A 27,577-nucleotide genomic window follows, 5' to 3' on the forward strand; every position below is an offset into this window, starting at 1 on the left:
TAAGTTATTTAACCTCTCTGAACCTCAGTTACCCCTAATGACAGCTACTATTCATAGGGTTGTTGTGAGGACAGTGCACATAAAGCCATTAGAATAGTATTTAGCACCTAAGAATCACTCAATGGTGTTCACTATTATCATCTCATAAAGGCAAATGCTTTATTATAAATGTAGAACAATAAGATAGCCATAGGCTTGTAACATACTAGGACTAACAGGCCTTCTTGCTGTTCTTCGAACATCCCAGACCCACTCCTCCCTCAAAGCCCTTGCACTGGTTATTCCCTCTACCTGAAATGTGTGCTATGGACTCTCTCATCTCCTTCAAGTGTGCGCTCAATTGTCAACCTTCTCAATGAGGCCTACCCTGATCTCCACCTTATTTAGAATTGCAACCCACTTTCCTCCTTACCCTGCTCCACATTTCCCCCAATCTCCCTGTACTGTATTATATAATTTACTTTTTATACTATTATGGTTAGTGACAGTCTACCCACATTAGGCAACAAAACTCAATGACAGAAGGGATTTTTGTCTTTTATTCACTGATACATCCCAAGTAGGTGTTCAAATATTTTTTGTTAGCATCATCCAGTCTACCCCTTCACTTTACAGATGAGGAAACTCCAAAAAGACTCGAATCAAAGCTACCCAGTGAGTAAGGAAAAAAGGCAGGAACAAGGACTGTGACTTCCAGTCTGGTGCCATTTCTACTATAGCTCACTATCTCCTTGACCCTTGAACATTACAGAAAATTCACAATCATCTATATTTTCCCCCCAGCAGGATTTACCTTTGGAATTTCTTGGCCTTGCAAATACTGCTGTGTCTGTAACACAGAAATGCTCTGAGAGGCAGTAGAAGCCTGTACTGGAATACTAAGTGGCGACAGATGAACAGAAGATGGCTGACTTGTAAGGGCTATCCCAGAGCTTGGATGAGGGTCTGGTGTTGTAATTGTGTTTCTGATGACCCACAAACAAGCGCTAAGCTAGAAGATGACTGCCACTGTGGCTGGACAGAAGACTGCTGCTGAATGCATGCTGGCTGGTGCTGTGCTAGGTTTCATTGCAGGGGAAAGGTTTGACTGCTGTCTAATGCCTGAAGCACTTGAGGCTGCTCTAAAGGCTGTATTACATATTGTTCCATTGCCGCTAGTTGCAACTGTTCTTGCAAAGGAGGTGTAATCTGGACCATGTTTGTAATGGCCTTTGGAATACCTGTAATGGCTGAATGTGGTTAGTTGCCTGTGAATGAGGTACCTGCTGCTGGAAAGCAGCATGTTGGCTATATAAAGACTGCTGTTGATTTATGGGACCTTCTTGAGTAGACAACTGATGGGTTTTCTGCGCTTGCCTATGAGATGAATGAGTCATCTGCTGATGATGAATGAAACCTGAGTGAGAAACCTGGCTTGGTGTTACATGTGATTGGGAAAGCTGTGCAGAGAAGTGTGGGGGCTGGATCTGGGCCTCTGAGGAGGCCTGCTGAATGAAGGACATTTGTGCAGGGTGTTGAAGCTGTCCTTCCACAGCCATCTGAGATGTAACACTGACTGGGCTTTTAGCTGCTGGTACCCAAAACTGACATCTGCTTAGGATAGAAATGCTGAATTCTGCACATTAAATAAAGGCTCAATAGAATGTGTTTGTGTATCTAAGGTTAATGATAAATAATGTTAAATGTCTTATGTCTTTTGTTCCAAGGCTGAAGAACCTTGGGGTTGTGTTAAATAGGCTTGTTGCTCAGAAGTCTGTGCTACATAAAGTGGTACTAAGTATAAGTCCTGATCTGCTGAGTTTGTAATATGTACTTGCCTGCTATCAGAAGGGTTTACTGTGTATACTTGCTGGGTTATGAAGGCTGCCTGTTCAGTTGTCTGGATGGTATAAACAGCATGTCCTGAATAAGGGACATACTCAAGTGCCTGGTAAGCAGGCTGTTCCACAGGTTGCACAGGGTAAGCTGCTTGGATTATACATCCTGGCTGGTCTGGAAAAGGTGACCGAACCAGAGGTTGCACTGTATAAACAGGCTGCCCCTAGGCCGGGACCAAATAAGAGGGCTGTGCCACAGGTGGGACTGGATAAGAAGAAGCATGTATAGAATAGGTTGGCTGTGATATCAGTGGTTGTACAGTGTAAAGAGGATGCTCTGGGGCTGGCAGTGAATAAACAGGCTGTGTTGGAGCCTTCATTGGGTAAGTGGCTGTGATGGGTAAGAAGCTTATTCCTGGGGAAGTATCACAAAGGGCAGCTACTCAGGAGCCTTCAATGGGAAAGATGGCAGTTCTGCAGGTGGTCCTGAATAAGTGTGTTGAACAGAATAAAATGGCTGTTCCAGGGACTGAATCACACTTTCAGTACTACCCTTTGACTGCTGCTGACTTACATGAGTTTCAGATTTTCATAGTACAATCCTGCTGAACATTTTTCTGTGGTGATGCCATAATCTTAGGTTGTAAAATTAATGGCTACTGCTGAATAGAGGCTTGGAAACAAGGCTTCTTCAAACGCACAGTCTGGCTTTGTGGCGCTGAAGAACCGGGAATTATAGACTCCTGATGTATCACTGAGTATGGCTGGGATATTGAATGTATCTTTTGTGAGAAGGGTGATGGGCTCCCGAATGCCCCCCAATGGAATTAGAAGGGAGCTGAGCTGTACCAGCAGCATTCTGTGCACTGCTCACATGTTGGGCAAAAGAATGATTCAACAAAGCTTGAGGGTGATTAACTAACAAGAAACTAGGAATTTGATTGGCATTTGGTAATTTGGTTAATGCCTGATTCCCATTTCTAGGGTCAGGCTCAAGTTGAAGACCAACTGTTGGATCCTGGGAAGTCATTTGTGAAGCAAGCAATATCTGAGGAGAAACTACAGAAAAGACTGGTTGTGGAACTCCAGTAACTGACAAGTCTAAAGTCATAGGTTGAGCTGAAATTTGTCCATCTGCTCCAAAGGTCAGCTATAGTTCCTAATGCTGGTGCAAGGAAAATTCAAATTATAAATGCATATACCATGGGAATTCCCTGGCATCCCCTGGTTAGGGCTTGGTGCTCTCACTGCCAGGGACCCAGGTTCAATCCCAGGTTGGGGAACTAAGATCCTGCAAGCTGCACAGTGAGGCCAAAAAACCTTTTTTTTATTAAAAAATAAAATAAATGCATATACCATGCTCATTTTAATGGTCCCAGACAGAATGATAGATAAAATAATGCTATGTTGTAAAAATTTCAGGGACTTCCCTGGTGGTGCAGTGGTTAAGAATCCACCTGCCAATGCAGGGGACACAGGTTCAATCCCTGGTCCGGGAAGATCCCACATGCCATGGAGCAACTAAGCCCGTGTGCCACAACTACTGAGCCTGTGCTCTAGAGCCCACGCGCCACAACTACTGAAGCCCGCATGCCTGGAGCCCATGCTCCACAACAAGAGAAGCCACCTTATTGAGAAGCCCACGCACAATAACAAAGAGTAGCCCCCGTTCACCACAACTAGCGAAAGCCCGTGCACAGCAATGAAGACCCAAAGCAGCCAAAAATAAATTTAAAAAAATTTTCAGAAGGTTATCAAAAAGGTGCTGGGTATAGCATTAGTCCTATAAAAATCCTAATACCATGAGTAAATGCTAATTGAATACACTAAGGGACTGAGACCAGTCCCCAGGCAACATATTGCTCATGGCTTCTCATTTATTGCACTTGCCACATAACTCATTCAAACCCTGGCAGAAATTCAGAGTAATTGAATCTGACACCTTCACACACCAGACAGTGGAAGTTCAAAAGGATTTCAATATCATAGTTAAAGGGAACAGAGAAGCTCTCTCAAGAGGAGAGGAGTGAGTTGGCTGAATACATATAGGCTGGCTGTAATAATTCCTAGAACTTGAACCACCACATTCATAAAAAGACCCCCACTGGTTAAAGTGCTTGCTTATGTGGATTCTATATATTAGGTGAAAAAGGCAGGCTACAAAATAGTATGTATGTGATATACATATGTATGTATAAACAAAGTTATATATGTATACATAGAAAAAAAAGATAAATCTAGAGTCTCTACCACCAAATGTAAACAATAATTTATTTCTAGCTGGAGAGATAGTAGGTGATTTTCACTGTCTTCTTTATAACTTTATAGGCTTTATTTTAAATAGGTAAATAACACTTTCATAAAGTTTTTAAACTTCTTTTAAAAATTTTGGAAACACATTTCAAAATACACATGCCTGTATATTTACGTGGTTGAACCTAAGTTAATTTAAGCATCCATCCAACACACTTCGCATTATAGTCTTAAAAAGAGATAAATCCAACCACAACATAAGCTCAAGTATGAACATATACCATATAAGCTACAAATACTAGCCAAACACCATGCACTGTCAACCATATCAGATTAAATATACCCCCAGCAGATTTTAAATGCATCTGGCATTTGTCAAGTACATGTATGTTTTCCCCTACAAGTCTGCGAGTTCTTCAGGGCAAGGACCATATTTTATCTCATTTTATATCCCCAGAGATGATGGTCATTAAAAGTTTGTTGATGAACTATGACTATATACCAATCTCTTAAAAGCAACAGATCACCAGCTGCTAACTAAATCACATACAGAGAATGCCTAGGAGCTCAGACCAACTCATTCCCAAAGAGAGAAGAGACACACAGGGGATGGTAGGGTTGAGGAAAGAAAATGGGATAACAAAGAAAAGCCCAACCATGTATCCAGAGTCCATAACCTAGGAAACCAGGATATAGTCTTGATATATGAACTCTCACAAAGACTGTGTACTCATTGTCAGAAATGAGTACCATTGACTTTGAGAGTCTAAATGACAAAAACACTTATTTCTCCTACAGAAATAAACGTGAACCAAAAGAGTCAAGAATTTAGATGAAAGTGCTTAAAATTATAAGAGTCTATGAAATACTATTTCTACTTAACTACCAAAGACATCCCTCTATATTCAAACCAGGCTGGAAAAGTCCAATACAAAAAACAAACCATAAAAAGGGATCTGAGTCCTAAATAATTTTTTTTAATTTATTTATTTATGTTTGGCTGTGTCGGGTCTTTGTTGCTGCGTGTGGGCTTTTCTCTAGTTGCGGTGAGTGGGGGCTACTCTTCGTTGCGACGCATGGGCTTCTCATTGCAGTGGCTTCTCTTGTTGCAGAGCACGGGCTCTAGGTGCACGGGTGCGTGGGCTCTAGAGCACAGGCTCAGTAGTTGTGGCGCATGGGCTTAGGTGCTCCGCGGCATGTGGGATCTTCCCGGACCAGGGCTCTAACCCGTGTCTCCTGCATTGGCAGGCGGATTATTTTTTTTCTTTTTTTTTAAATTTACTTTATCTTTGGCTGCATTGGGTCTTTGTTGCTGCGTGCAGGCTTTTCTCTAGCTGCGGCAAGCGGGGGCTACTCTTCGTTGCGGTATATGGGCTTCTCAGTGCAGTGGCTTCTCTTGTTGTGAAGCACAGGCTCCAGGCGCATGGGCTTCAGTAGCTGTGGTGCGCAGGCTCAGTAGTTGTGGCTCGTGGGCTCTAGAGCACAGGCTCAGTAGTTGTGGCACATGGGCTTAGTTGCTCCACGGCATGTGGGATCTTCCTGGACCAGGGCTCGAACCTGTGTTCCCTGCATTGGCAGGAGGATTCTTAACCACTGTGCCACCAGGGAAGCCCTGGCAGGTGGATTCTTAACCACTGCACCACCAGGGAAGTCCCCTAAATAAACTTTTTTATCCGTATATGGAGTTCTCAGTTTCTCTTCCAATTATACAAACAGTGTCTCAAGATTCTAGTTACACAATGTTAGACACATCCTCAAGAAGAATGTCTTAAGTGAAGGAAAGTATAAACAACTTTTTGCTTTCAGTGACTTTTATATAAACTAGGATGAATTTATGAAAGAGAGCCTTTGCCTGTCAGAAAACCTAGGCAGTGTTAAATAAGTTTAAGTGAATACGGAGCCTCTAAAATGTATCTTACCTTTACCTGTGAGACCTTTGGGACACTTAATGGCAAAAACTGGAGTTGTGAGACAAGTGGAGGTCCAAGGACATGTACAGGCAGAACAGTGGACTGACCTTGAAGCAAAGGCAAAATTTGGGGCTGAGTCAGCTTTGGCTGCTTCTGCAACTGTTAAAAAAAAAATTAAAGATAAACTCTCCCATTTACAGTAAATATACTGATTATATATTTAAAATATATTTAAAACTTCACCTCACCCCTGAAATCTGCTGGTGATGTCCCACTAGCTGCTGGGATGGATAAATTTTCCCTGGAACATTTATTTCAGCCTGTGGGTTGTTAGAAACCATTTGAGAGCCCATCATCTGGTCTGAGGAGTAGGCTATACTGGGCTGATTTGAAGTTTCTGAATGTATAACTGATCCAGCTCCTGCCTCAGACAAACTGTCACCTATGGCAAAGAAAACAAGTGATAGGTAGAAGGGAAAAACTTGAAACACAAGGTCCAAATAGCACAGGAAATGGTAAGTGTTTCTTTAATTTTTTTCTTTTTTACTCTGACAACCTTAAACAGCTTCAAATAAAATATGTACACTGCAGAATTAATAAAAAACCATCATGTAAACTCTCCATGTTGATACTGTGGTATAACTAAAATATTCTTAGTAAAGCAAAACTACAAAGAATCACATAAAAGTCAACTCGATTTGCTGGCCATTTCATGCATATCCTAACTAATCTTTGTTTGCCATTAGGATTTCAGTAAAATCTAGGTAGCATATTCTCATTCTCCTAGAATCTGGCTAGAAAATAATACTGCCTTTATGGAACAACTGGTTATGACTACGAAAATACTGTGTCCTTCTAGAGAAGAGAATGCGTTACAGCAGAAATATTAGAGAAACTGTGTTAATTTTATACTTGGGTCTAAAATACAAAAGTTCTTAAAGTCTAGAAAATTCCCTCTTGAAGAATAAATTCTAACTTTAGTTGCATATCTTCTTTACTAAAGGATTTACCATGAGACCCTTAAAAATGGTAAAAAGATTATAATCCTTATTCAACTAGTACCTTGGACAAGTCACTTAGCAGGACAGTTTCTTAATTTTAAAATAAGGAAACTATCTGCCTTGCCTATTTCAGGGATTTTGTAAAAGGATTAATGAAATGATAGATAACAAAATGCTTTGAAACATACAAAAGTACTATTTAAAGTTAAGGGAATACAATTACACATTTCCTTTTATAAATTATAACTGTGTTACTTGTAACAGAGGAGCAATGCCATTGTGGTTTTCTTTGCAGAAGCTGTTGTCGCACATGTTGATCAACTTCAGTTTCTTCACATTCAGCCCCGCTGTGCTGAGCAGGAGGAGGGGGCAAAGCTGTATTTTGGGGCTGAGGGAGTACATTCCCCACAGACTTGCACTGGGAGTCTCTGCGTTCTTCCAAACAGCCAGCTGGCTTCTTCTCCCTTGTCTTCTTTATCAGGGCCACCCGGTCTCTAATGGACTTAGCAACAGCTTTGGAATCACTTTCATGGAAGAATCCTGACTTGACCTACAAACAAAACATAATAAGCAAACCACATCTTTAAGATTTTTACTTTTACTTTTTACTAGCAGAGTTATTTTCTGCCCCCAAATTCCAAATGCTATTAAATAACAGTTAATTTGTTTCTATGTTCTTTCTTAATCAGACATGCATAAATGCCAGAGCCTTTAGTAAGAAAAGCAACACTATTACCAAGCATTGTTGAAATAATTCTGGCTTTAAACAAAAACAAACAAATAGCTTGGTATTTCAGTACATGGAGTCTTATTACAGGTAATTTATGACTGCCATTAAGTTTTGTGAAACATTAAAAAGGTTTCCTCATTCAACAACAGTAAGTGTCTACAATGTGCCCAGTATTGGGCTCTGGAGACATATAGGTGCCTAAGCTGGTCCTTTGTCCTATATGCACACACAAGCTGGTGGTGAGAGAAGGATAAAAACAATATAAGGGGCTTCCCTGGTGGCGCAGTGGTTAAGAATCTGCCTGCCAAGGCAGGGGACATGGGTTTGAGCCCTGGTGCGGGAAGATCCCACATGCCGCGGAGCAACTAAGTCCGTGCACCACAACTACTGAGCCTGCACTCTAGAGCCCGTGAGCCACAACTACTGAGCCCACGTGCCACAACTACTGAAGCCTGAGCACCTAGAGCCCGTGCTCCGCAACAAGAGAAGCCACCGCAATGAGAAGCCCATGCACCGCAACGAAGAGTAGCCCCCGCTGGCCGCAACTAGAGAAAGCCCGTGCACGGCAACGAAGACCCAACACAGCCAAAAATAAATAAATAAAGTAAATAAAAATTTTAAAAAAACATAAAGTGAAATAAAAGGTAGAAATGAGCTGCTGCAAAAGCCCTAAAGGAGCACAAGCCTCTCTGGTGAAAGCAGAGAAAGTATCACAGAGGAAGGTAAAGTCTGACCTGGATTAAAACAAAACAAGGAACTTGCAGGCTATTGAGGGAGAGGTAGATGAAGTTCAGAGATCAACACTCTAGGCAGAGGAAGTATGCTTATGGCAAAGTGCTATATCTTACTAGGTGTTAGAAGAGTGACAGAAGTTAAGGGCTTATTGTCTGAAAGGAACAGGGCTGAGTAACAGAGATAATGACTTGAGGAGGTGCCATGGCATATTATTCTCAGTCCTACAATCTGTTTTTTAAAGCATATCATGGGGGTCTGCAGACTCGGGGAAATTTCATCGTAGTTGAAAAATGATTAAAATGTTAGATGGAATCCATATATTTAATTTCACTCCCTCCCAAAGTTCAAAAAACACTCCCAGAGTAAATGGATTTTTAAGTCATAAACTCACAAGAATAGAAAGAATAAAGGCAACAGCAACAACAGACAATGTTTTGGACATTTGGGGATGTGGAAAACAAACAGATAATAACTGACCTAGTGGACCTGAAAAAGTGAACCAGGGAAAGCTGAAAATCATTCCCATTTATACTGAATAATACTCGTAACACACAGGAACTGGCAGTACCAGGTACTTACAGAACTGGGTAAAGTCAAAAGAGATGACTAAAATAAGGAAGACTAAGTGAAAGGGTTTTGAGAAGTAGTTAGGTATTAGGTCCCTGTGCTCCACCCTCCAGTCCACACCTTTGGGTGATTGCTTCTTCCCTACCCGAGAAGTCTGTAATTTTGTTCTCTGGAGAGGGTAAAAGAGGATCATATCTGGACTAGGGAACACCAGGCACAGTTGAGGGTATGGCTACCATAACAAAAACAAGAAGATTAAATGGACCATATGCATGCTGAACGCCATACACAGAAACCCCCAGCCCTCTTCCCCACTTGGCTACCAAAATATCAGTAACCAGATCCTTACCCTCCAGGCAGGATATTGAAAGATGCTTCTCTGGAGAATCTGGCCAATCCAAGAAGAAAGACCCACAACTATTTATGTCAAAGATTCCCCAATTATTGGCCCACCTAGATACTTGAGAGTAGAGGTTAACACGTCTGACATAAGCGATCATACCATCCAATCAGCTTGTTAGTCCCTGTCATAGGCAAAATCATGGCCCCTCAAAGATGTCCCATCCTAATCCTCAAACCTGTGAATATGATGAGATAGCACTCCCATTAGTGAGCTATACACAATTGACCTTAAGACAGAAAGATCTGGGTGAGCCTTTTACCAGCTAGTGAAGGATTAAACTTGCCATTCCTGACTTTGAAGATGGAGTGGGGGCATGTGAAAGGACTGAAGAACAGTCCCTAGGAGCTGAGAGTGACCCCCAGCTAACAGCCAGAAAGGAAATGAAGACCTTAGTCTTACAACTGCATGGAACTAAACTCTGTCAACAACCTGGTTGAGCCCAAAAGCAGATTCTCTCCCAGAGCCTCCAGCTAAGAGTCCAGGCCACCAAACCTTGATTTCAGCCTGTGAGACTCTAAGCAGAGAATCCAGTAAAGCCTACCAGGACTTCTGACCCACGGAACTGAAATAATAAAAGGGTGTTGTTTTAGCCCACTAAATCTGTGGTAACTTGCTATACAGCAATAGAAAACTAATAGTCTCCTACTATTGATCATGAGCAGCCAGCCAAGAATAACCAGAAATATGAGAAAAGCCTCTAACAAGAAGATGGAGCACAAAACCAACAAAAAACCCCAGCAACTTGGAGAAAAGATACTATGCAGGGAGGAAAAAAAGTGTCAAAAACACTCTCTTCACTAAAATTACAGAGAGGTGCCATAATATCGCATCCACAAAACAAAGAACAAGACGTTTACTCTAAAAAAGGAACAGACCAAAAAAAAAAAAAATGAAAAGGAACTCTTGAAATTAAATACAAGATAGTAGAAACGAAAAACTCAATGGAAGAGTTAGAAAATAAAGTTGACAATGTCTTCCAGAAAGGAGAATAAAAAGACAAAAAGATAGAAAATAGAAAAGAACATTGGAGAAACAGTCCAAGAGGCCAAACATCCAAATAATAGCAGTTCTAGAAAGAGAAAACAAAGAGAAAACAAAGGGAAAGAACTCAACAATAAAATACTTTTAAGAAATTTTCCAGAAACTAAAGGATATGAGTCCACTGAGTATCCAACACAGTGGATGAAAACAGACCCCAACCAAGACACACTGTGAAAATTTATAATCCTGAGAAGAAAGAGAAGATATTACAAGCTTCCAGAGAGGAAAAAATGGATCACATGCAAAAGATCCAGAAAACAGAACATCTTTGTATTTCTCAATATCAATACTGAAAGCTAGAATATCATGGAGCAATGACTTTAAATTTTTTTAATTGCCAACCTAAAATGACTTAGCCAGCCAAATATGAAGACAGAATAAAGATGTTTTTAATACATGCAAGTCTCAAAGAATTTACCTCCCATATACCCTTTCTTAAGAAGTTGGCAGAGGAAGTGAGCCACTAAAACAAAAGGTAAGCAAAGAAAGAGAAAGACATGGGATTTAGGACACATGAATTCCAATACAGGAGAGAGGCAGAGAAGTCTAGAATGATAGTAAAAAGAAAGATCAGTATGATAGTTATGTAGCAGATGTCCAAGACAATCATTCTAGATTAGAACCATGTGACTAGAAAGATAGGCATGTTAAAGGCTATCATCTCCAAGATACCCACTGTCAATGTCCCATACTCCTTTTATTTATTTATTTTAATTTATTTATTTTTGGCTGCGTTGGGTCTTTGTTGCAGTGCATGGGCTTCTCATTGCAGTGGCTTCTCGTTGCAGAGCATAGACTCTAGGCACACGAACTTCAGTAGTTGTGGCTCGCGGGGTCTAGAGTGCAGGCTCAGTAGTGATGGCACACGGGCTTAGTTGCCCCGCGGCATGTGGAATCTTCCCGGCCCAGGGCTCAAACCCGTGTCCCCTGCATTGGCAGGTGGATTCTTAACCACTGAGCCACAAGGGAAGCCCCCATACTCCTTTTAAACCTGAGGACAGAATGCCCAGGTGAGCCTGGCTCAAAGTATCTGGACTTTGCTAATTTGACCACATGCTGCTGAAGCTCATGCACACCCTCCCTCCAAGTACTGCACAGCCTGGATCGGGCATGCACATACATTCCACCCAACAGAAGTTATCTGCTGTCTTCTACTCTTGCGGGGGGAGCGGGTCATGGGGAGATGAGAAGTAGAGAAGTCAGAGGGGCCCACTCCCCGTCAAAGCATATTGTTACCAGACAACTAATTTTTCTGGTCTGCACAACAGCCCTCTGGTGCCCTGACTGTGGTGAGCCATGTGTGTTTCCCTGGACTCACATGTGACCTCACCCTGATGACCTCCCTAGACTCGGCTCTCATAAACTCTTAGGGAAGCTGAAGCCTGACTATGACCGAGAGACTGTTCAGCTTATCCCTTCCTGGGCATCTTCACCTAACAGTAACTTCAGTAACCAGCTAGGTGTGTGTTTGCCACTCTGGTTTTCAAAACAAAATAATATATATTATTTAGGTAAACTGTAATGAAAAGCAAAGGAATGAGTAACACAAAAGTCAGGGTAGATATGACCTGTGGTAATGAGGGAGAGGAACGCAAGTGGGGGAGGGGCACACAGGTAGCTTCTAAAGTTCCAGTAGTGTTCTATTTCTTAACAAAAGTAGAGTTTTACTATTCTTTTTATACTGTACATACAAATTTAATATACTCTGTTGTAGAGATATATTTCACAATAAAATTACAATTTAAATAAAGAAAATGAGAGGAAAGAAAGCAATCAGAAGGAGAAAGGAATCAACCCTGATACTATAAGGGGAGGGGAAGCCAGTGGTAGGATTCACTTACCATTTCATATGCTACTTCCTCAGGTGTATCTGTTTCTAAATTGAAACTGAATTCAATAGCTTCATTGTCTTTATGCTTGCCTTTCAATTTTTTAGGGTCTTCAACCCAGAGCCTTAAAGCCAGAGATGAATTTGAGCAATCATCTTCCTCCGCTAACTCCACCCTTAGCCCTGTATCTTCAGCAAAAAATGCGTGGTTTAGTAGGTCCCTGACAGACAACCTAATAAACAAAATACAAATCTGTTATCAATTCTTCCAATCATAAACAAGGTATAGAGCACTTAGTTAGTAAAAATTGTGTCAAAGTAACAACCTGATTTAAAATTTTCTATTAATTAAACCATTAATCTGCCTTCTTATAAAAACCAAATCTTATATCCAATTTATTATTACCAAGGATGCAAAGAAATCCCAACTAACATGCATTTGTAGTGATCTTAATTAAGGATTATTAACAGTAACATATCTAGATACTGAAGTTTAACATACCTAAAGGTATGCCTAGAGATAATTAGAGAAGTGCTGCAGTAAACGTCAGATGGACTGAGTATCTTCCCTAAGCCACTGGCTTAAGTTACTAAAACTCACACAACAGATTGTTGGCAAAGGAAACTAAAAACTCTTCGAGGTATATAAACTCTAAAGTAAATTAGGAATTCAAACACTTTTACAAATGTTATAAATAGAAGTCATTAACTCTATTAACAATAATCTAGTCAGTGTACTTCACTCTTTAGGGAACGCCATGGGTGAAGCTAATTCAGTTCAGTAAAGTCACACGGTTTTCTTAAAGTATTTAAGTTCAGTATCCTAGGCCAAAGTATACATATAATGGATACAACTCTAGTCTAATATTAGGGATTAACCATCTCTGAAGAGAAACAAGCACAGAGGTTCAAAAGATTCTTTTATAAGCTGGGAGAGTTAATTTCCTTTTCTTTGACCAACTTCTAAAATAGATAAATAATATCTATCTACATTACAGGCCAGTGAGAGCTATAACTGATGTATTCCATAGTTTGTATGTAGAAAGCCCATCCTGCACTATTTAAAACAGACAAAGCATATTGACAGCATGGTATCCTGTAAGTTGAGGATTTTCAACCTTCTACATTTTTAGTGATCAAGAGACAAACACTTAACTAAGACAGTTTTATAAAAAACAAGCTTGCTCAGACTAATTAGTCTTAAGGCTAAGGTGAGATGTGTTTAAGAAGGTACAACCAAGTTAAGCACTCTGCTTCTAAATGAAAGTTTTGCCTAGATATTTTTACTAAGGAATAACCACTGCAATAGTAGCAGACAATATCATTCATTAAATACTTATTACTCTGTTAGATATTTTATATGCATTCATTAACTTTTTTTTTTTTTTTTTTGCGGTATGCGGGCCTCTCACTGTTGTGGCCTCTCCCGTTGTGGAGCACAGGCTCCGGACACGCAGGCTCAGTGGCCATGGCTCACGGGCCCAGCCACTCTGCGGCATGTGGGATCTTCCCGGACCAGGGCACAAACCCGTGTTCCCTGCATCGGCAGGAGGACTCCCAACCACTGCACCACCAGGGAAGCCCAATTATCTTTTTAACTATCAAAATAATACCTATTTTGAGGAACAGCTAAAGTAAGTTTCTCAAGATCACACTGGCTAAGTGTGAGTCCAGCTTTGAGTCTTATTCTGCTGTGGAAGCCTGTGCTCTTTCCAAAACACTAATGTGCCATAAATCCTTTTGAATATTCCAGTGTTCTTTGCTAATAGATCATAATTAAAATGCTGTACAAACAACAATCAGAAACCAAACTAAAATGGCTACTTCAACACAGTAGTTTTAGCATAGCTTAAAAAAAAGCATGCCTAAATTACTACAACTCAAAAACGACAACAACAAAATAAACAACTCAATTTTTAAAAAAGGCAAAGGACTTGAATAGACATTTCTCCAAAGAAGATATACAAATGGCCAATAAGCACATGGAAAGATACTCAACGTTATTAGTCCTTAGGGAAATGCAAATCAAAACCACAATAAGATACCACTTTATACCCATTAGGATGCCTATTAACAAAAAATGGAAAATAAGTGTTAGGGAGGATGCTGAGAAATTGGAACCATCACACATTGCTGGAAGGAATGCAAAATGATGCAGTCTCTATGGAAAAAATATAGTGGTTCTTCAAAAAATTAAATATATTATTACCGTATGATTCAGTAATTCTACTCCTAGGTATATACCAAAAAGAATTAAAAGCAGACTCAAGAAGATACTTGTTCACCAATGTTCATGCCGCATTATTCACAATAGCCAAGAGGCAGAAATAACCAAAGTGTCCATTAACAGATGAATGGATAAACAAAATGTGGTGTGTGTGTGTGTGTATACGCGCACACACACACACACACACACACGCACACACAAAGGAATAGTATTCAACCGTAAAAACAAAGGAAATTCTGATACATGCTATAACATGGATCAACGTTTAAACACTATGCTATGTGAAATAAGCCAGACGCAAAAGGAAAAATATTTTATGATTCTACTTATATGAGGTACCTACATAGAAGTAGAGACAAAGTAGAATAGAGGTTGGCAGGGGTTGACGGGAAAGGGAGTGGGGAGTTACTGTTTAATGGGCACAGAGTTTCTGTTTGGGATGATGAGAAAGTTCTGGAAATAGTGGTGATGGTTGTACAACAATGTGAATGTGCATAATGTCACTGAATTGTACATTTTAAAATGATTAAAATGGTGACTCTTAGGTTATTTATATTTTACCATAATTAAAATATAGAGATATATAGATATAGCCTGTTGGCACAAACACCAAGAATGTTGTGTAATAAAGCTATAATTAAACAGGTTTTATCTTAGTGACTTTTTATATTTTCAGATATGCAACACTAAACTTAGATAGATAACTAATAAAAATGGGAGACAGTCAGTGAAATGCTGGTGGAAATAATTTCTATAAAGGATCTATCACCTTATTAATCATAATCAATAAGGAGGTAAAAATCAAAATACTAACCGAGCAATTTGAGTCAGTAACTGTCCAAAGCTCAAATTAAAGGGAAAAGCTAAAACTAAAAGGAATTGTCCATAAGAAAAATAGAAATTGTGATACAAATAAATCTAGAATACTATTTCTTGAACAAAAATAGCCCTATCAGCATTATCGTTATCATGACACAGGACATTATGGACAAATAAAAAACATCTGGTGAATTGATGGTTAAATTTTTTCTTAAACTATCATAAAAAACCATTTAAGTACTTATGTGAAGGTGACAATGCAGGAAACTCTCTACTATCTACCAACTGTTAGAAGCAAGTTAACCTGGGAGGGGGTCCCACTGACTGTTAAACTGATGGCTGAAGGTGATCTTGTCACAACACACACAGACAAACACAACCCAAATTTCGGTTCAAGGAAAATTCAGCACATGATATCAGTTTAAAATGGCAAACAAGATGCACTGATACACTTCACTCTAGTCAGTATGGTTTGGATTCCACTGAAAAGTCATACCCAGCATGATTCAAAGATCAGAAAAAGACCCAGCTCAAGATAAGAGAAAAATTCATCCATCAGTCATGTCATTTCACTACATATGCACCCACCTTTCAGATTTATTTTGACGAATACATCCCTCGATGATTTCTTTCACTTCAGGATCAGTGACTTTATTGAAACTGGCTGGTTTTATACCCTGGAAGAAGAAAAACGGTTTCTAGTCACAAATCAAGCAACTGAAAGCCGAAGCCAACATCATTACTAAAATAATGATTTTTTTTACCACTAAACCATATTCAAACTTTAAATGAGATATATACACACAGTATAAGTTTAACAACTTTTTGACAAGGATTTTGTCATAGCTCTACGAAAAACAGTGAAAAATTGTAAATGATCTAAATCTCTAATAACAGAGGTAATATTACATAAATTATGTGATATACATATATATGCATATGTTAATACACGGAAACTAAACATGTTCTCATAGTAATTAATAATGTGGAGAATTCTCATGCTGCAACATTAAGTAGGAAAAAAACAGGATCCCAAAATGTACATACAGTATAACCCCAATTAGTAAAATATAATAAACAAGTATTTTTTTGAAATCAGAAAAGTCAGTTATTAAAAAACACTTTTAGAAATTCCAAATAAGGGCTTCTCTATCGCAAACATTTCAAATCAATATTTCAAAGTCTTCTAGAATGGCTAGACACAATGAGCAATCAGTAAACATATATATAAAATATATATATTGTTATATATATATAAACTTTTGAGAAATCTATATTATGTTTATCCTTAAACAATACCAAAATATTGAGAGAACCTCAAGCTAATTATCAGGTTCTAGGAATTTAATATCAAATTAATGAGGTCCAGATAATTCAAAATGTTCTTATAATAACTGTTAGCTGCCTAAATGTACTTATTTTACATTCTGTTACCCTTAATTTATGGGTTTTAGATTTAAAAAATAATACAAGAACATTGCCATCATTTAATAGAAAATTCAAAATTAAGCTATAAGCAGAAAGGTATAATAGAAAAATTATCATGGAATGAGGCAATCTAAGATCTAGTTCTGGGTCTTCACACTACCTCACAGAATACAGAATCAGAAAGCCAAGTACCATATCCTAGATAAATCTGGTGAGATTAGGAGTTAATTTGGGCCTCAAATTCAAGAAGCTTTAGTAGAGATGGAAATCTGAATTGTGATATGGCATCTTTGTGACCTGAATATAAAAGAATAAAATCACCATACAAAAAATGGAATTTTTTATTCTACTTATAGAAAAAGCCCTCTTTGACCTTTCCACTGATCTCTTACCCATTCCCCAGCCCTGGATAATTACTGCCTTTCTCTGCTCCTAGGTGAAAATAATTGGGGAGCTGCAACTTAAAAAATCAAGTACAGACTCTTCTATTTGTGGTCGTACAATATATGGGCCCAAACTAAAAAGGCATTCTAGTCCCATTTCTTTTTCTCAGCTGTTTATTATAGAAATTTTCAAACATACTCAAAAGTAGAAGTCCCATGTAATCATCACCAATTTCAACAACAAGCATCATTCCTTAACCTCGTTTCAGCTATCTACTCCCACACCACTTTTATCCTGGAATATTTTAAAGCAAATACTAGGCACCATGTCATTTCACCCATAAAGTCTCCAGTTTCTATCTCTAACAGATATCATGTCATCATCCCACCTAAAATAATTATCAATAATTGCTTAATATCATCTAAAACCCAATCCATACTCAAATTTTCCAAATTGTCTAAATGAGGTGTTCTTACAAATTGGTCTGTTCAAATCAGGAGCCAAACAAGGTCCATACATTACATGTATGGTGCAATGGAACCGGCTCATACCAGCTCACAAGGGCCAACTATTACATTTTCAGGAATTGTGCAAGCTGATTATTAAATACACCCATTTATAAAATTTAAATTATATAAACTTACGATTAAATAAATTATATTAAGAGCCAAGGTAATAAATACTGAAAACACAATTCCTTGATTGTTTTACTACATTTTACTATTATTTATGCTCTTGCAGTTGTTTACATCTTTTGTATCCGTATGGTGGAAATACTATATGAGTGCCACTCTGCACCCTTTCTTAACCCTGCATTCAAGTGAGGTCACATTGGTGACTTGAAATCAGTCATGGTGGGAGCACTTACACCAAGGAAATTAGCAAATGCTAGAAATAAGTGCTTTTTCTTTTTCAGAGAATCAGTTGTTAAACATTTACCAGCTCATCACTACTTTAAGTCTCTTGTATTCTGTAACAGTCCCTTCCCCTTTTTTCTTTCAGGAAATTGATTTGTTGGAGAAACTAGGTCATTTGTCATATAGAATTCTGGATTTCTTATTGTCTCCCTAAACAAACCTCTGAAGTCAGACTTGAGGTCAAAATCCACCATTACTAGTAGCTGTGTGAACTTGGGCAGGTCACAACCTCTGATTCTCAGTCTCATCATTTCTAAACTGAAGACAGTGCCATCTTGTAGGAATATAAAGATAAAACCATGTGGCATATATTATGTACTTAAAAATGGTACCTATTAGTATGTTACCTGAAACACTCTAACAATCTCTTTTGTGGCCTACCTTGAGCCACCCAACTGGATATGAAAGGACCTATTTTCAACAATCTTAACACTTTGCTTCTACCTCCCTTACTATACTCCTATTCTCTTATTTTTATAGTTATTTGTGAGTTTATATTACTGCTCTACTAAAAATGTAAGCTCTTTGTAGGTAGCAAACACTTCTTACTCATCTTTGCATTCCTTGTAGTTTCTAATGCAAAAAATTACTCATAGCAGGGAACCAAATACTGTATCCATTGAATGCCACTTCATAATCAGGCTTCTAGAACCAGAAGAAATCTTCAAAACCATTTAGCCAATCTTTATTATGTAGCTTTGGAAAATAAGATCCATCTAATAAATACCTAAAAATTCTTTACAAACAAATGGATATAGATGATATACCTGTACATTTTCCCCAAAGATACTAATACAGAGCATTTTATATGACCCCATTTGAGTATAGGTATATAGCATAAATCTAAAGCTTGTTTCATTAAAATTATGTTAAATTTAGCACTGTTATACAGAACTAAACCAAAATTAGGTTTTTTGTTTGTTTGTTTTAATTTGGTTTTTCTGTTTTTATTTTTGGTTGTGCTGGGTCTTCGTTGCTGTGCGTGGGCTTTCTCTAGTTGCGGTGAGCGGGGGCTACTCTTCATTGCGGTGCACGGGCTTCTCATTGCAGTGGCTTCTCTTGTTGTGGAGCATAGGCTCTAGGCACACGGGCTTCAGTAGTTGTGGCATGCGGGCTCTAGAGCGCAGGCTCAGTAGTTGTGGTGCACGAGCTTAGTTGCTCCGTGGCATGTGAGATCTTCCCGGGCCAGGGATTGAACCCGTGTCCCCTGCATTGGCAGGCAGATTCTTAACCACTGAGCCACCAGGGAAGCCCCCAAATTAGGTTTTTTAAAATTAATTTTTATTGGAATACAGTTGCTTTACACCAAAATTATGTTTGACTAAGTCAACTTCTAAGTTTACTTTATCATGAAATGTGGCAATTTGTGAAGTAAAAAGAATAAAGTTATACCTACACTAGTTACTTTACGGTATATTTGAGCTGCATTCTGGCACTCAGAATAAGGGTACTCCGAAGTAGCCATTTCTAGCATACACATTCCAAAAGCATAGACGTCCACAGATTCATCGTAGTGCTCTTCATACATCTCTGGGGCCATAAACTCAGGAGTGCCTACAAAATACCACAACCACATTTTTTTTTAAAAGAAAGAAAAATATAGAGAATTCCCTGGCGGTCCAGTGGTTAGGACTCTGTGCTCTCACTGTCAAGGGCTGGGGTTCAGTCCCTGGTCATGGAACTAAGATCCCACAAGCCACGCAGTGTGACCAAAAAAAAAAAAAAACTGTATCCACCAAGATCACATTCCCTTTGCCATAAGGATTATCTGAGTTAAGTTCTGTTCCCTAAAAGCATATATATATATATATATATATATATATATATATATATATATATATTTATACATATAATATACATATATATACACATATAATTCCTTAACTTAATTTCTTTAACTTTCCATATTGATGAAGTACAATTTGCAATGTTCAAAATTAGGTAATGATTACCAAAATCTGTTTTTATTTCTATCCTTGTTTTTAGTTATTTAAATTTTTCTGAAGTAGTAAATCCTATTTCTTAAGTCCTCAGAACCTTTCAATAATATTAAATACATCACAAAAGAAATACACTGCGATGTCTCTAAAATCAGTCAATATATAATAGATATTTCAAAGCAAATTCACATTCTAGACCAGGGGCCAGCAAATTTCTCTGTAAAGGGCCAAAAATAAATATTTCATGCTTTGTAGTCCACATGGGCTCTATCACAACTAATTAACTCTGACACTGTAGTGAAAAACCAACCATAGACAATATGTAAATGAGTGTGTGTGGCTGTGTTCCAACAAAACTTTATTTACAAAAATAGGCAGTGAAGCCAAATTTGGCCCATAGGCTGTGGTTTGCTGATCCCCGTTCTAGACATATACAATTTAAAAGATCTGTCTTTACGCAACCAACAAACTATAAAACGTTAATCACCAATGACACTTTTAGCAAATGATGTGCGCATTAAGGTGGCTAGTCCTAGATCACCAATCTTCACAGATCCAGTGGGTCCCGTGATGAAAATATTGTCACACTTCAGATCCCGGTGAATAATAGGAGGAGTCCTAGTGTGCAAGAACTGCAACCCCTTTAAAATTTGCCTGCACCAGCTCCTTAAGACCTTTGGTTTCATGACTTTAAATCGTTTTAAGTACCTACACAAAGAAACAAAAACCACATGTAAACAAACATACCTAGCTTACTGTATGAGCACATTAGGGTAAATCATGTAAGCTAGCTGATACTATATATATTATGATTGCCATCACTGAGTTATCTTCTATTGTCTGTTATGACAAAAAATTATTAAATCTAAAGCCTCATTCTTAGAGAAGACATCCTACTAAGTTTAGCATTTTTAATTCAAAACAAGAATCATTCCAATCAGAGTGACCTTTTGTGGAATGGCATCAAAATTTTGAAAACAAAGTCCTCTCTACCTCCTAATAACGGCTTAAATAGAGTCATCAGAGGGTTTAACTATGTAAAATTTTAGTGCAAAGATGCTAGGAAACAGAAAAAGTACATCGCACATTTAATAACCACAAAAAAGTGGTTATACCATCAAATGAAACACTGTATTCAGAAACAAAACAATAGACTATAATTACATAGTACTGCTCACTAGATATGTGAATCTGGCCACGTCCCCAACCTTTCATCATCTTCTACAAAATGGCATTATATTATCTCTATAATGATTTCTAATTCTAAAATTCTATGATATCCCACAAATATTAATTTCTCAACATTGTATTTTCTAACAAACTTCATTAACATCAAAATTTTTTAACCTGCCCTGAAACATAGTCACTAGATTCAGATTCTACAAATTCTTTAATCAAGTAGTGTTACTTTACAAACAACTTTTGCGAATCCTGAAAATTATTTCCAAATAAAACTCCATTGGCACTTTCAGGGTCAACTTACGTCTTTAAGGTTCCTGATGTCATAAGTTCAGTCACTAATACAATACATTTCTTTCCTTTTAGTATAGACTCCCAGGAATCATAGAATCGAACTATATTGGGATGCTGGAGACCCTTTAACATCTCTGCTTCTTCCTTGAACCTTTGCTGCTCAGCTTTGGTTAATTTCCGGTCCTAAAATGGAAGATCAAGTTCCAAATTAAAGTCTAGAAATTCTCTTGCACACTTCTAACAACACTCAAATGAGTGCTTTATTTATTTATTTATTTTTATTTTTTTGCGGTACCCAGGCCCCTCACTGTTGTGGCCTCTCCCGCTGCAGAGCACAGGCTCCGGATGCGCAGGCCCAGCCGCTCCACGGCATGTGGGATCTTCCCGAACCGGGGCACGAACCCATGTCCCCTGCATCGGCAGGCGGACTATCAACCACTGAGCCACCAGGGAAGCCCTGAGTGCTTTATTTTATTATATGTATGTATCTATTTTCACCTGTCAATTCTTTTCTCAGTACCTATATAATCATTGATATTCTTTGTTAGGTAGTTACTTTGACTCCTCTCATACAGCAAAATGCAGCAGTTGTTACATTTCATAACTATGTTACAAACCTACCTACATAATAAATCAATGCCTTGAAAAACAATATCTTTGATGTTAACTAAACTTTTGTGATAATCATTTCACTATATATATATCTCAAATCATTATGTTGCATACCTTAAACTTCTACATTGTTATATGTCAACTACATCTCAATAAAACTGGAAAAATAAATAATAAATAGTAAGTAAAAATTCCCTTGCTGGAAAAGAAAAACAGTATCTCAAAGTGAGAAAAAGTAAAAAATCAAAACAATAAGAAAGTTTCCCGAGGTGGAGGGGAAGATGGCAGAAGAGTAAGACGCGGAGATCACCTTCCTCCCCACAGATACACGAGAAATACATCTACACGTGGAACAACTCCTAGAACACCTACTGAATGCTGGCAGAAGATCTCAGACCTCCCAAAAGGCAAGAAACTCCCCACGTACCTGGGTAGGGCAAAATAAAAAAAGAAAAAACAAACACAAAAGAATAGGGATGGGAACTGCACCAGTGGGAGGGAGCTGAATGCGGAAAGGTTTCCACACACAAGGAAGCCCTTTTGCGGGCGGAGACTGCAGGTGGCGGTGGTGGGGAGCTTCGGAGACGCAGAGGAGAGCGCAGCAACAGGGGTGCGGAGAGCAAAGCGGAGAGATTCCCGCACAGAGGATCGGTGCCGACCGGCACTCACCAGCCTGAGAGGCTTGTCTGCTCACCCGCCAGGGCGGGCGGGGTTGTGAGCTGAGGCTCGGCTTCGGTCAGAGCACAGGGAGAGGACTGGGGCTGGCGGCATGAACACAGCCTGAAGGGGGCTACTGCACCACAGCTAGCTGGGAGGGAGTCCGGGTAAAGCTCTGGAGCTGCCGAAGAGGCAAGAGACTTTTTCTTCCCTCTTTGTTTCCTGGTGCACGAGGAGAGGGGATTAAGAGCGCTGCTTAAAGGAGCTCCAGAGACGGGAGCGAGCCACGGCTAAAGGCGCGGACCCCAGAGATGGGCAGGAGATGCTAAGCCTGCTGCTGCCGCCGCCAAGAAGCCTGTGTTCGAGCACAGGTCACTATCTACACCTCCCTTCCCAGGAGACTGTGCGGCCCGCCACTGCCGGGTTCCCAGGATCCAGGGACAACTTCCCCGGGCGAACGCATGGCGCGCCTCAGACTGGTGCAACGTCATGCTGGCCTCTGCCGCTGCAGGCCCGCCCCACACTCCGGGCCCCTCCCTCCCCCCGGCCTGAGTGAGCCAGAGCCCCCGAATCAGCGGCTCCTTTAACCCCGTCCTGTCTGAGAGAAAAACAGACGCCCTCTGGCGACCTACACGCAGAGGCGGGGCCAAATCCAAAGCTGAACCCCTGGGAGCTGTGAGAACAAAGAAGAGAAAGGGAAATCTCTCCCAGCAGCCTCAGGAGCAGCGGATTAAAGCTCGACCATCAACTTGATGTACCCTGCATCTGTGGAATACCTGAATAGACAACCAATCATCCCAAATTGAGGAGGTGTACTTTGAGAGCAAGATTGATGATTTTTTTCCCCTTTTACTCTTTTTGTGAGTGTGTATGTGTATCCTTCTGTGTGAGATTTTGTCTGTATAGCTTTGCTTCCACCATTTGTCCTAGGGTTCTATCCGTCCATTTTTTGTGTTTGGTTTTTCTTTAATTTTTTTTCTTTCTTAATAATTAATTTTAATAACTCTATATTATTTTACTTTATCTTCTTTCTTTCTTTACTTCCTTCCCTCCTTTAGACAACGAATCATCCCAAATTGAGGAGGTGGACCTTGAGAGCAAGATTTATGATTTTTTCCCCATTTCCTCTTTTTGTGAGTGTGTACATGTATGCTTCTGTATGAGATTTTGTCTGTATAGATTTGCTTCCACCATTTGTCCTAAAGTTCCATCCGTCCGTTTTTTTTTAAGTTTTTTTTCTTAATAATTATTTTTTAATTTAATAACTTTATTATATTTTACTCTATTTTATTTTAATTTATTGCCTTCATTCTTTCTTTTTTCCTTCCTTCCCTCCTTTCTTCCTTCCTTCCTTCCTCCCACCATCTGTCCCTCCCTCCATCCCTCCCTCCTTCCTTTCTTTCTTTCCTCCTTTCCTTCTTTCCTTCTTTTCTTCTTTCTTCCTTCCTACCTTTCTTTCTTTCTTTCTTTCTTCCTACTTCTACTAATTCTTTCTCTCTACTTTTTCTCCCTTTTATTCTGAGCCATGTGAATGAAAGGCTCTTGGTGCTGCAGCCAGGAGTCAGTGCTGTGCCTCTGAGGTGGGAGAGCCAACTTCAGGACACTGGTCAACAAGAGACCACGCAGCTTCACATAATATCAAAAGGCGAAAATCTCCCAGAGATCTCCTGCTCAACACCAGAACCCAGCTTCACTCAACGACCAGCAAGCTACAGTGCTGGACACCCTATGCCAAACAACTAGCAAAACAGGAACACAATACCACCCATTAGCAGAGAGGCTGCCTAAAATCATAATAAGGCCACAGACACCCCAAAACACACCACCAGACGTGGACCTGCCCACCAGAAAGACAAGATCCAGCCTCATCCACCAGAACACAGGCACTTCTCCCCTCCACCAGGAAGCCTACAAAACCCACTGAACAACCTTAGCCACTGGGGACAGACAACAAAAACAACAGGAACTACAAACGTGCAGCCTGAAAAGGAGACCCCAAACACAGTAAGATAAGCAAAATGAGAAGATAGAAAAACACACAGCAGATGAAGGAGCAAGATAAAAAACGCACCAGACCTAACAAATGAAGAGGAAATAGGCAGTCTACCTGAAAAAGAATTCAGAATAATGACAGTAAAGATGATCCAAAATCTTGGAAACAGAATAGACAAAATGCAAGAAACATTTAACAAGGACCTAGAAGAACTAAAGATGAAACAATGATGAACAACACAATAAATGAAAAGAAAAATACTCTAGATGGGATCAATAGCAGAATAACTGAGGCAGAAGAACGGATAAGTGACCTGGAAGATAAAATAGTGGAAATAACTACTGCAGAGCAGAATAAAGAAAAAAGAATGAAAAGAACTGAGGACAGTCTCAGAGACCTCTGGGACAACATTAAATGCACCAACATTTGAATTATAGGGGTTCCAGAAGAAGAAGAGAAAAAGAAAGGGACTGAGAAAATATCAATAGATTATAGTTGAAAACTTCCCTAATATGGGAAAGGAAATAGTTAATCAAGTCCAGGAAGCACAGAAAGTCCCATACAGGATAAATCCAAGGAGAAATATGCGAAGACACATATTAATCAAACTGTCAAAAATTAAATACAAAGAAAGCATATTAAAAGTAGCAAGGGAAAAATAACACACAAGGGAATCTCCATAAGGTTAACAGCTGATCTCTCAGCAGAAACTCTGCAAGCCAGAAGGGAGTGGCAGGACATACTGAAAGTGATGAAAGAGAAAAACCTACAACCACGATTACTCTACCCAGCAAGGATCTCATTCAGATTTGATGGAGAAATTAAAAACTTTATGGACAAGCAAAATCTGAGAGAGTTCAGCACCACCAAACCAGCTTTACAACAAATGCTAAAGGAATTTCTCTAGGCAAGAAACACAAAAGAAGGAAAAGACCTAGAATAACGAACTCAAAACAATATAGAATATGGGAATAGGAACATACATATCGATAATTACCTTAAATGTAAATGGACTAAATGCTCCCACCAAAAGACACAGATTGGCTGAATGGATACAAAAACAAGACCCATATATTTGCTGTCTACAACAGACCCACTTCAGACCTAGAGACACATACAGACTGAAAGTAAGGGGATGGAAAAAGACATTCCATGCAAATGAAAACCAAAAGAAAGCTGGAGTAGTAATTCTCATATCAGACAAAATAGACGTTAAAATAAGGACTATTAGAAGAGACAAAGAAGGACACTATATAATGATCAAGGGATCCATCCAAGAAGAAGATATAACAATGGTAAATATTTATGCACCCAACATAGGAGCACCTCAATACATAAGGCAAATACTAACAGCCATAAAAGGGGAAATCAACAATAACACATTCATAGTAGGGGACTTTAACATCCCACTTTCACCAATGGACAGATCATCCAAAATGAAAATAAATAAGGAAACACAAGCTTTAAATGATACATTAAACAAGATGCACTTAATTGATATTTGTAGGACACTCCATCCAAAAACAACAGAATACACATTTTTCTCAAGTGCTCATGGAAGATTCTCCAGGATAGATCATATCCTTGATCACAAGTCAAGCCTTGGCAAATTTAAGAAAATTGAAATTGTATCAAGTACCTTTTCCGACCACAATGCCATAAGACTAGATATCAATTATAGGAAAACATCTGTAAAAAATACAAACACATGGAGGCTAAACAATACACTACTTAATAACGAAGTGATCATTGAAGAAATCAAAGAGGAAATCAAAAAACACCTAGAAACAAATGACATGGAGACATGACGACTCAAAACCTATGGGATGCAGCAAAAGCAGTTCTAAGAGGGAAGTTTATAGCAATACAATCCAACCTTAAGAAACAGGAAACATCTCGAATAAACAACCTAACCTTGCACCTCAAGCAATTAGAGAAAGAAGAACAAAAAAACCCCAAAATTAGCAGAAGGAAAGAAATCATAAAATTCAGATCAGAAATAAATGAAAAAGAAATGAAGGAAACAATAGCAAAGATCAATAAAACTAAAAGCTGGTTCTTTGAGAAGATAAACAAAATAGATACACCATTAGCCAGACTCATCAAGAAAAAAAGGGAGAAGACTCAAATCAATAGAATTAGAAATGAAAAAGGAGAAGTTACAACTGACATTGCAGAAATACAAAAGATCATGAGAGATTACTACAAGCAACTCTATGCCAATAAAATGGACAACCTGGAAGAAATGGACAAATTCTTAGAAATGCACAACCTGCCAAGACTGAATCAGGAAGAAATAGAAAATATGAACAGACCAATCACAAGCACTGAAATTGAAACTGTGATTAAAAATCTTCCAACAAACAAAAGTCCAGGACCAGATGGCTTCACAGGTGAATCCTATCAAACATTTAGAGAAGAGCTAACACCTATCCTTCTCAAACTCTTCCAAAAAATTGGAGAGGAGGAACACTCCCAAGCTCATTCTATGAGGCCACCATCACCCTGATACCAAAACCAGACAAGGATGTCACAAAGAAAGAAAACTACATGCCAATATCACTGACGAACACAGATGCAAAAATCCTCAAAAAAATACTAGCAAACAGAATCAAACAGCACATTAAAAGGATCATACACCATGATCAAGTGGGGTTTATTTCAGGAATGCAAGGATTCTTCAATATATGCAAATCAATCAATGTGATAAACCATATTAACAACTTGATGGAGAAAAACCATACGATCATCTCAATAGATGCAGAGAAAGCTTTCAACAAAATTCAACACCCATTTATGATAAAAACCCTGCAGAAAGTAGGCATAGAGGGAACTTTCCTCA

General features: G+C 39.0%; 1 protein-coding gene across 2 annotated transcripts in view; it reads right to left on the bottom strand.

Annotated features, from left to right (window-relative positions):
* WNK3 (WNK lysine deficient protein kinase 3) overlaps window positions 1–27,577 on the bottom strand; it is a 144,954-nt gene that overhangs the window by 92,236 nt on the left and 25,141 nt on the right. For both annotated transcript variants that reach the window (XM_027096790.1, XM_027096789.1), the window contains exons 2-9: window positions 21,484–21,656; window positions 20,488–20,708; window positions 19,457–19,614; window positions 15,920–16,008; window positions 12,299–12,518; window positions 7,237–7,531; window positions 6,229–6,422; window positions 5,990–6,139 (exon numbers count right to left, since the gene is read on the bottom strand). In XM_027096790.1, coding sequence (XP_026952591.1) covers window positions 5,990–6,139; window positions 6,229–6,422; window positions 7,237–7,531; window positions 12,299–12,518; window positions 15,920–16,008; window positions 19,457–19,614; window positions 20,488–20,708; window positions 21,484–21,656 — 1,500 coding nt within the window. The remainder of the gene's footprint in view (window positions 1–5,989; window positions 6,140–6,228; window positions 6,423–7,236; window positions 7,532–12,298; window positions 12,519–15,919; window positions 16,009–19,456; window positions 19,615–20,487; window positions 20,709–21,483; window positions 21,657–27,577) is intronic.

This window comes from Aethalodelphis obliquidens, unplaced genomic scaffold (assembly GCF_003676395.1).
Source record: "Aethalodelphis obliquidens isolate GAN/ISIS:26980383/991018 unplaced genomic scaffold, ASM367639v1 scaffold108, whole genome shotgun sequence".
NCBI lineage: Eukaryota > Metazoa > Chordata > Mammalia > Artiodactyla > Delphinidae > Aethalodelphis > Aethalodelphis obliquidens.